We start from the raw sequence: 9,274 nt of genomic DNA, 5'->3' as shown, positions 1-9,274 counted from the left end.
TCATACAGACTTCATTTCTAATATTCTGAAACAGAAACTCAGGCCGCCATAAAACACCTTCAATCCTGAAATGATTCCGTGCTGACCATATCCAATACATCAGACTTGCAAGAATAACAGCTAAGCCTTGTTTACGCCCAACAATTCTATTTCTCCATTTAAGCGACCAAATAATACTGTTCTTGGTAGGAAAATGTACCTGACACCAATATGAAACCAGCACCCTGCATTTCCGACTATATACACAGTCAAAAAACAGATGAGCATGTGACTCCTCCTGCACTCCACATAAGTAGCAGTAGTTCTGACTCCTGATATGCATTTTCACCAGTCTATCTTGTGTTAACAGTCTCTGCTGAACAATGAGCCAATTGCAGAAGCTATGCTTAGGTAGCATCCACCTCTGATTAATCCAAGGAAACCATCTGACTTGCTCTTTCTCAGGCATAAGCCACTTATAGCCCTTTCCAATCGTGTAACTTTGGCCAGACCTACTCCAATCACTCTGAAATAAGAACTCTTTGAAAATATTCTTTACTTGACATATTTTGCGCCAAGCCCAGCTAGATGTAGGTGAGGGTTCATAATCAGACCAGGTACCACTATTTATATAAATTGCATGAACCCAGCGAACCCATAAGTGGTCAGCTTTTGTAGTAATCCACCAAGCATACTTAGCTATTGCAGCAATATTCCATTCATGAAACTTCCTAATCCCCAGACCACCTTGCCTTTTAGGTTGACAAATGGTGTCCCAAGAAACCAAAGCAGGGTTCTCTTTTTGTTCTACATGTAGCCTCAATTCTAGCAATCACAGTTTTAGGGAGAACAAAAATGCGAGCCCAATAAGTATGAAGGGAACTAAGAACCGACTTTATCAAGACAATCCTTCCTGCATAGGACAGTTTCCTAGAGCCCAACTTCTTAATTCTTTCAACAATCCTCTCAACTAGACTGGAACAATCCAGAATAGACAACCTCTTTGGAGACACATTGATCCCAAGATATTTGAATGGCACACTACCCCTCTTCATACTAGTTATCTCTTCCACCTCTTTAATAAGATGCTCATCATTACTATTGTAGTAGATGCTGGATTTCCCTCTATTCATAACCAGACCAGAAGCTTTAGAAAAATATTCAAAAGAGTGAATCAGTATCTCCATAGATGTCATATCCCCCTTACAAAACATAATAAGGTCATCTGCAAAGCACATATGTATGAGCCTTATTCTTTGACAGGGGATTTAATCTAAAATTCCTATGTTGTTGAGTGACTTCCAAAATTCTGCTTAAGTATTCTAAGCAGAGAGTAAAACGCAATGGAGAAAGGGGGTCCCCCTACCTCAAACCCCTCTTGGCCTGAATAAAACCAAATACCTCTCCATTCAAAGCAAGTGAGTATGAAGGAGTGGTCACACACTGCATCAAAATTCTAACAATTTGGCTAGGAAATCTCAAGACATGCAACATATCTTCAATAAAGGGACCATTCTATAGAGTGATAAGCTTTCTGTAAATCAAGCTTCATAAGAACCCTAGGGAAGCAGGATTTTCTCTTATAAAGCTTGACCAAGTCCTGTGAAATGAGGATGTTACCCACAATATCACGACCCTTAATGAAAGCACTCTGGGATGGACTAACAATCTCAGGAAGAATAAGACTAAGTCTAGCACATAGCACCTTATAAAGACATTTATAAATACTGTTGCAACAGGCAATGGGCCTAAATTGCAGCACAGAATCAGGCATGTCTACTTTAGGTACCAGAGTGATGATGGTGGCATTACATTGCTTTAAAAGTTTTCCAGATTGGAAAGTACTCCTAATAGCATTAGTCACCTCCTTGCCTACCACATGCCAAGCATCTTTAAAGAACTGGCTATTATACTCGTCAGGCCCAGGCGCCTTATTACCAGGTATATCAAACATGGCATTCTTAATCTCTTCAGCAGTGATAGAAGAAGTAAGGACAGAGCAGTGGGCCTCACTCAGACACTTACCCCTTTTAACTATCTTAACATTTACAGGAGTAACAGGATGAGCAGAACCTAAAAGGAAAGTGTAGTAGTCCACAAAGGCTCCTTTAATTCCCTCAGGGTGACTGCAAAGTTTTGAACCTGACTAAAAAAATCCCATTTGGCATAGATGAAACTTTATCAAGCCCTTGAGCCTGCCACACCCTCTTTACGAACCCAGAAATAACATTGCTAGATGGGTTAGCTCCTAAGACATAACAGAAAACCGAAGTGGACCAAAAAGCAACCTCACCAGCCACATCATTATGAGTGATCTTGACCAGAGGAGGAGATGGTGGCTCCGGTTCAGCATCTGATTGCTCCAATTGTTCTTCATTCTCTATGATTGACTCCAAATCTGATTCAAATTCCTGCGAAGAAATTCGAACATGTTGTTGTGGAGATTTCCCCTTATTCGTAGAGGCTAAAACTAAATCAGCGTGTTTTTGTTGTTTTTGATTAGATCGTAAAGGACTATTGGAAGGTTTTTTCTTTCTCGCCATTGCGTGGTAAAGAAGCAACACTCAGAAAATTAGAGAGGTTTTTCTCTCTCTAATTTCTCTCTCATCCTCACTTTTGCAGGTGATGTTATTGAGTGACAAATGAAAAATAGGTTATATGGACATTCAAATTATCTTTTAAAAATATTCCTACTATAGAAAGATAACAAATGAATAAGACATTCGTAAATGAAAAAAGTAAACAAATGATCGAAAAGGAGGGACTAGGAAATAATATAATACATACTCCCTTCTATTCACTCATTTCTTCCCCTTTTATTTTGCACAAGAAATAAGAAAATGATTTTGGACCACACAAAACACTCTATCGCACATACAATTGATTTTGGATCACACAAAACCTTCCAGAAAAGAAAAAAGGGAAGAAAATATGATTATTATAAAAACGAAAAGATGAAGGAAATGAGTGAATAGGAGGGAGTATCCTATATTCACTATTCTAACGTAAAAGAAAAAAGGTTTCTAACGGGGAAGAAAAAGTGTCTTCTATGTTATGTTGCCGGTGGAGAATAAGCAAAAACACAAAACAATTACGAGTAGTGGATTAGACTATTAGAGTACATTTACATAGTATATAGGGTGGTGCTCATTTATGTACGAGTTTTACTCATTTATAGACGTAAATGACAATAATATCTCTTTATTTTAATGATTTTATCTTAATACCCTTTTCAATCTCTCTCATCTTGTTAATTTACAAAACAATTAACAAAAAATAAATAAATGAAAAAACAAAAAAAGAAATAGTGAAACAAGCAGAAGCAATGCGAAACAACCATTAAACAACGAAACACGTAAAGCAATGTTCACACACCCTAGCCACCACCACCAGGCAGCAACCCCGACACCACTGCCGGCGGCCCACCCACCACCCCTAAACTCGACGACGGTCGTCGTCTTTTATCCCAACACCGGCCACCACCGTCACTACCGTCGTTGTATGCAAAACAACAACGGACACCCTTTCTACCCCATACCCTGCCACCAGCGTCACCGCCATAATAGGTGACGGACGCCTTCCCTCACCCCAACGCCGGCGACGGCCGCCTTCCCTCACCCTAACGCCGGCGACGGTTTAAACAAACTCTAATTTAGTTAGTCGAAATCAATTCCGTAATTTGATATAAAATAAATAATAAAATTATGAATTAAAATTATTACTTGATCGATACGAGAATTAGACTCCATAATTGTAATTTGACGGATTTGATAAATTTGATTAATTTCGTGAGAGAGAAAACTAGAGAGAGTTTTTTCCTTTTGTTTCTAGGCAAAGAGTATTCAATGGAAAACTAATGAAAAAAAGTACACGAATAAGTAAAATCCCGTACATGAATGAGCAACTACGTTTACATATATGTAGTGTGTATTCGTGGTCTTTCCAAGAAAGTAATCAATTAATCATATGTTTAATACTATGAATTATTACGAGTAGTGGACTAGAAGTAAGGATTCTCTCTATTTCTTAAAAAAAAATGGAGGTTATTTCTTCTCAATGGTTCGAATTTATTTTGAGCCCGGTTGGGTAGTTGTAAATTTACTTGGGAAAGAAAAGGTAAATGAGTGAGAGTGGAATATATAATAGAATAATTCTTGTCAAGGGTAATTGTGAAGAAAACCACCCATATATAATTCTCACATGTGAGTGTCCCATATTGATAGAAAAGGAGAGAAGTTACCACTTTATAAGACAAAGAGCTACCCCCTCTATCGCCAATTGGTTTTAGAGTGGAACCTTCTTGTCTTATGAAGCGGACTCTTTCTTGTCCATTTGGGTGCAACCAAGGCCCGTTGCATGATTTAACATGGTATCAGAACCCACGATTATTATCCTGGGTATGATGAATTAACTGAGCCTATTATTCGTAACCGTTGGAAAATAACACAGTTTGCTTTGACGGCTGGAAGAGAGGCCTAACTGCCCCTAGACCGATTCAAAATGGGCCTTACATGTGAGGGGGGGAAGGTGAAGAAAACCACCCATATAAAATTCCCACATTAATAGAAGAGAAGATGAGTTATCACTCTATAAGACAAGAAGCCTCCTTGTCTTATGAAGCGAGATCCTTTTCGGTGGACTAGTAGTACTACTTTTATGTGTCAAAATAAATTAATACAATATAATTTAATCTATAGTAATACGGAGTACATTTCACTAATTTAAGAAGATTAGAGTTTAACGTATGAGGATGATGTCGGGAATCAAGTATAAGTAAAGAAGTAATTAATGAAGAAAAATAGCTGAATATTGTTTGTCAAAGACTAAAAAACTAGAATGTGCACGCTTGGAAATAAGCTTGTCTACTGCTACGCGGACATTGCTCACATGGTTGGTTTGTCTTCCGGCCTTACCAGAGCATCTTCGATTCTAACTTATCCCACAATCCTTCACAAGTCTACCTAAATAAATTACCTAGAGCACACTCTTACGGTCTTAACTCTTACCTCCGTTATTTTTGGCAAATTACGTAATGTGCACTCGTACGACAAAATATAAATATTTCTTAATGAAATGTTATCGTTAATTTTATGTTAAAAAATGACAACTTTAACTATGACACTTTATTATTAAATATTATCCCGCTAGTCTTTCAATTTTAGTGGTGCTTTGGATATTCTTATCTTGCTGTCTCCACGATCCTTCATCAGAGGACCGTTGCAGTGTTCGTTTGTCTTGGAGTCATCTCTCAGTAGGGTTGCGGACTCGTGGCTAGTTCCGAAGAGGTGTTTCCCTTCCCCTACCTTCTCTTATCTCAGCCCCCTCCCTTGACCATGTTCGCAAGATGTATATGGTGGGTTTGCTTGTTTTTCTCCTTTGTATATTCATGGCTTCATGCATGGACTCAACGTGGTGTTTCCTCTCCTCCTCGCCCATTTCCCCAGCAGTCAGTCCACGGATGACATGCATGGATTTGGTTCAAAGAATTTCGCTCATCATATCCATCTTCGTCGAGTTTGACTCAGATGACCCTTTTCGGGTTTGATATTGAATCTTTGTGATTGTGGGTTCTTGTTGGGTTGGGGTAATGTGATGCTATTTCTGTCTGTGTGTTTGGGCTTGGTCCCCTTTGTGTGGAGTGATGAGTTAGGCGGTGTAAGTTAAGACTACTCTCAAAATAAGACTGACCCGTTTACAAATTAGCCCAAATTTATTTCACTTGTACGAGACTTTCTAATTTTTCCAACGGCAGATTCTAAGATTAGTCTTAGCCACCCCTAGATCTGGCAAATAGATTGGGTCGTATCGTGCTCGTATCTGTGTCAACTTAAACAGGTCACAACTACCCTAACCCTAACAGTCTAACCCGACCCAATTACATAAACGGGTCATTTGTCTTAACCCTAACCCAACCCTTTTAATTTTTCTATAACCCAACTCGACCTGTTTATTACATTTATCTTTTACCAGGTCATTTTTAACCCACTTTAACCCGTTTAACCCAATAAACTAATAAAATAAACTAAAATTTATAACCCTATTGTCCTAAAAATGATGAATGAAAATGCCTATTTTTAAGTTGTTTGGTTAGGTCATTGATTCAACCCAAATATATTATGACACTTTTAAATAAATGGGTTATTCGAGTTGGGTTCGTGTCAAAAGAGCTCAACCCTAATCCAACCCATTTAAGTTTCGTGTCGTGTCGTGTCAACCCAATTACTTAAATGGGTCACAACGCCTTAACCTTAACCCGCTAATAACTTTGTGTCGAATTCGTGTCGTGTTTTCGAGTCGTGTCAATAATTGCCACCTCTAGCCACCACCAAGGCACCAATCACCATTGCTAGATCATTATCTCCCATCTCGGTCCAACTAAGCGGGTGATAACGACTTCCACCGTGACCCGAATCAGCAGCCGCAATGTACAAACATTCTTTCACAAAAATTCATTTCAAGGCCATGAATCTTTGGCTTTAAAAATTGAATTAAGTTATCAAATTAAAAATTGTAGTCATATACATAATATAAAAGATGAGTTTTTTCTAGATTTTTTATTGGTTGATGAGTTTAAGGGAATGAAAAGCAAATGGGTCCACCATCATTTCTACTCCTACTTAATTACTCTCTCTCCTCCTTTCTCTAATTAAATACTCTCTCATCTTTTCTTATTGTTATTCTATTCTATTCTATATATATGACCGATTAATTTGATGATTTAGTGAATTTATTTTGTATGGGTTTTTGAAATTTTAAGACCCAAAAAATGGAAAAAATAAAAAATATATTTATAAACAAAAAAAATTATTGAAGGACAAAAATCGAAAAATAATACATATCCTATATTTGTACAATATAATCGACAAAAAGCAATATCTCATGCAAATATTTAGCTTTTAATATAACCGACAAAAATTAACATCTCGTGCAAACATTTAGCTTTTAATTTAATTTAATTTAATTTTTAAAAAATTTGGAAATTTTAAAGATCATATATTTGTTAGATTCATATACCTATTATTAGAGTCTTCTAATAGTGAACTAATTAACATATTAACTTAAGTTCATCAAGATCTAGTGCATGCATAATTAATTAAGAGATAAAGAGAAAAAAAATGTTCCTTACATTATAATTGGTTCGAAATATGGGCACAAATAAGGACACCTTCCTTATTTGTTCTTGAGCTCAAGTATTATGGATGATCCTCCTAAATTCCAAGTATAGAGATCCTCCTCTTGTTACACCCAAAACAAAGCCCATAAACTAATATATTAACTAACTAGATTAATAGAGTAGTACCCTAAAAATAATTCTAATAATATCTTTATTACTACACTAGTGATCTTATATATTGATATTAGAATTTTAGATGAACAATTTTAGAGTTTCTAAAACTATTTTAGAGAGATGTATTTTTTTAGAGAGATGAATGAATATTACATAAGTGAAAATATAGAGAACAATTTCTCTATATGTGAAAGGAGGGAGCCGGTTGTGGGGGGTGGAAGGCCAATGCATGGCCTTCTCACTTATTCTTTTTCTCTTATCTAAAATATGGATGTGCATGGCTAGTTAGAGTAGGAATGATGATGTCTATTTTATTATATAAAAATCATCTACTAACTCCTTCCACCCTCCAATTTTCGGTAACTTTAGATAAAATGGACTTCCATTTTCTTTTGTCAATTTGTCATTATAACATGTTATTAATTAATTTAATGCATATTTATCAAATAAATATCATTATTGTTGGAGTATGTGTCCTCAACAATAGTGCGATCACATGATTAAATCTCATAATAAGAATACGGAGGGGATGATTCAATTATATTTTCAACTGATCAACATTAATCGGTAATGATTGGCTAACTAGAGTTTAACATTACCGTCGTTTAACGGTGGTGATGAGTTGATCCCTTCGGTCACACCTATAGGATGACGCACAAATGGAAAAAGTAATTATTTGTAATTGTTACAAGTTAATTAATCCCTTATGTATATTGAGTTAAATATTTAATATGAGTTTGGAACTCATAATTATAAATGAGATTTATATATATTTTTGAGGTAGAGGTTGTAAGTTAATTAAATTTACAACAAGTTATAAATTAATTAAAATGGGCATTATAGTACCCATTATATATTATGATGATGATAAAATATCACTCAACGAGTTGAGTGTATATCGTTTACTAATTTGTTACATACTTGTTATACGATCAAATTAATATTTAATTATGTTAGATAATTAAATACGAAATTAATAAGCATTTGCGGGACAAATGTCGAAAACCGAAATGGACCCGTAGTCCCCTCTATAACCGGTTATAGAGTAGTATGGAGGACTCCATTGGTTTTTTTTCTTTTTGTCTTTTAGTGTTTGTAAGATGCTTAGAACATAATCATCACAAAAGCACAATGATTAAAGTACCACTCTATTTCTATTGGTTGTGAATAAAGTAAGAAAAAGCAAAACCCACCCAACTCCCCTAGCGTGCCGGTTTTGGCTCTTCAAATAGAGCAATTTGTTGCTCAATTTTTAGACTTACTTGTAACATTTTATTCACATCTTCATCTCTCTAAAACTCAAAAATAAAAATATGATGATATTTATTTATAATTACTAGTGTAGTAGTATTATTTATATTAAGGGTACACTACTACTTTATCTAGTTAATATTAGTTGTAGTAAGCTTTGTGCTAGTCTTGGATGCTCACTAAAGGAGGCATTCTACACTTGAATGCTTGAAGATTCTTGGAGGATCATCCATAATGGTAATAGCTCAAGATCTAGTTTTGGAAGGAGTCCAAAACAAGTGCCCTTAAATTCATCCATATGAAATGTAAGAAAATCATTTTTCTTCTCATTTTGTTATGCATGCAACTAGATCCACATAAATATAAATTATAAGTAATTTATAAAATGATTAGATGAGTCTAATAGGGGTTTATGAACCTAACAATTGGTATCAGAGCTTTGGTGTTGCATGCGTAATCGGTTTGGTTTTTCCGAGTTAAATGTAACTTAATTAAAACTAGTTATTTTGTGATTTATGTGATAAAGCCACGAAATTATTTTGCATGTAATAAATTCTGTTTATAATATATATTTCGATCATTTTGATGATTTATGGATAATTATTGTTTATTTTAATGATTTTTAGTGAAATAATTACATTTTATTGAGTAAAATGAACTTTTATTTACTAAAAATAATTAAACTTCATTACTGGCCGTGATTTTTAGTATAACCTCACATGAGTATTTTATGTATTTTATGTAAAATTTCGTATT

At 35.3% G+C, this 9,274-nt stretch overlaps 1 protein-coding gene across 1 annotated transcript; it reads right to left on the bottom strand.

The window, feature by feature from the left end:
* On the bottom strand, positions 1–1,166 carry LOC141648954 (uncharacterized). The gene is made up of 3 exons (XM_074457660.1): positions 791–1,166; positions 200–678; positions 1–81 (listed from the first exon to the last, which is right to left on the bottom strand). Exons 1-3 carry the CDS (start codon positions 1,164–1,166, stop codon positions 1–3), a joined length of 936 nt encoding a protein of 311 aa, XP_074313761.1.
* Positions 1,167–9,274: the final 8,108 nt, after the last annotated feature.

Source organism: Silene latifolia, chromosome 3 (genome assembly GCF_048544455.1).
Source record: "Silene latifolia isolate original U9 population chromosome 3, ASM4854445v1, whole genome shotgun sequence".
In the NCBI taxonomy this organism is placed as follows: domain Eukaryota; kingdom Viridiplantae; phylum Streptophyta; class Magnoliopsida; order Caryophyllales; family Caryophyllaceae; genus Silene; species Silene latifolia.
Note: the sequence above shows the minus strand (reverse complement) of the source record. Positions and strands in the feature narration are given on the sequence as shown.

Excerpts from the sequence above, each read along its gene's own strand:
- LOC141648954 (XM_074457660.1), bottom strand. The coding sequence starts at position 1,166 with ATGGAGATACTGATTCACTCTTTTGAATATTTTTCTAAAGCTTCTGGT. Across the intron at positions 679-790 it reads TGCTAGAATTGAGGCTACAT|CTAAGTATGCTTGGTGGATT; the intron begins GTAGAACAAAAA and ends TTGCTGCAATAG. Across the intron at positions 82-199 it reads TGGTTTCATATTGGTGTCAG|CACGGAATCATTTCAGGATT; the intron begins GTACATTTTCCT and ends GGATATGGTCAG.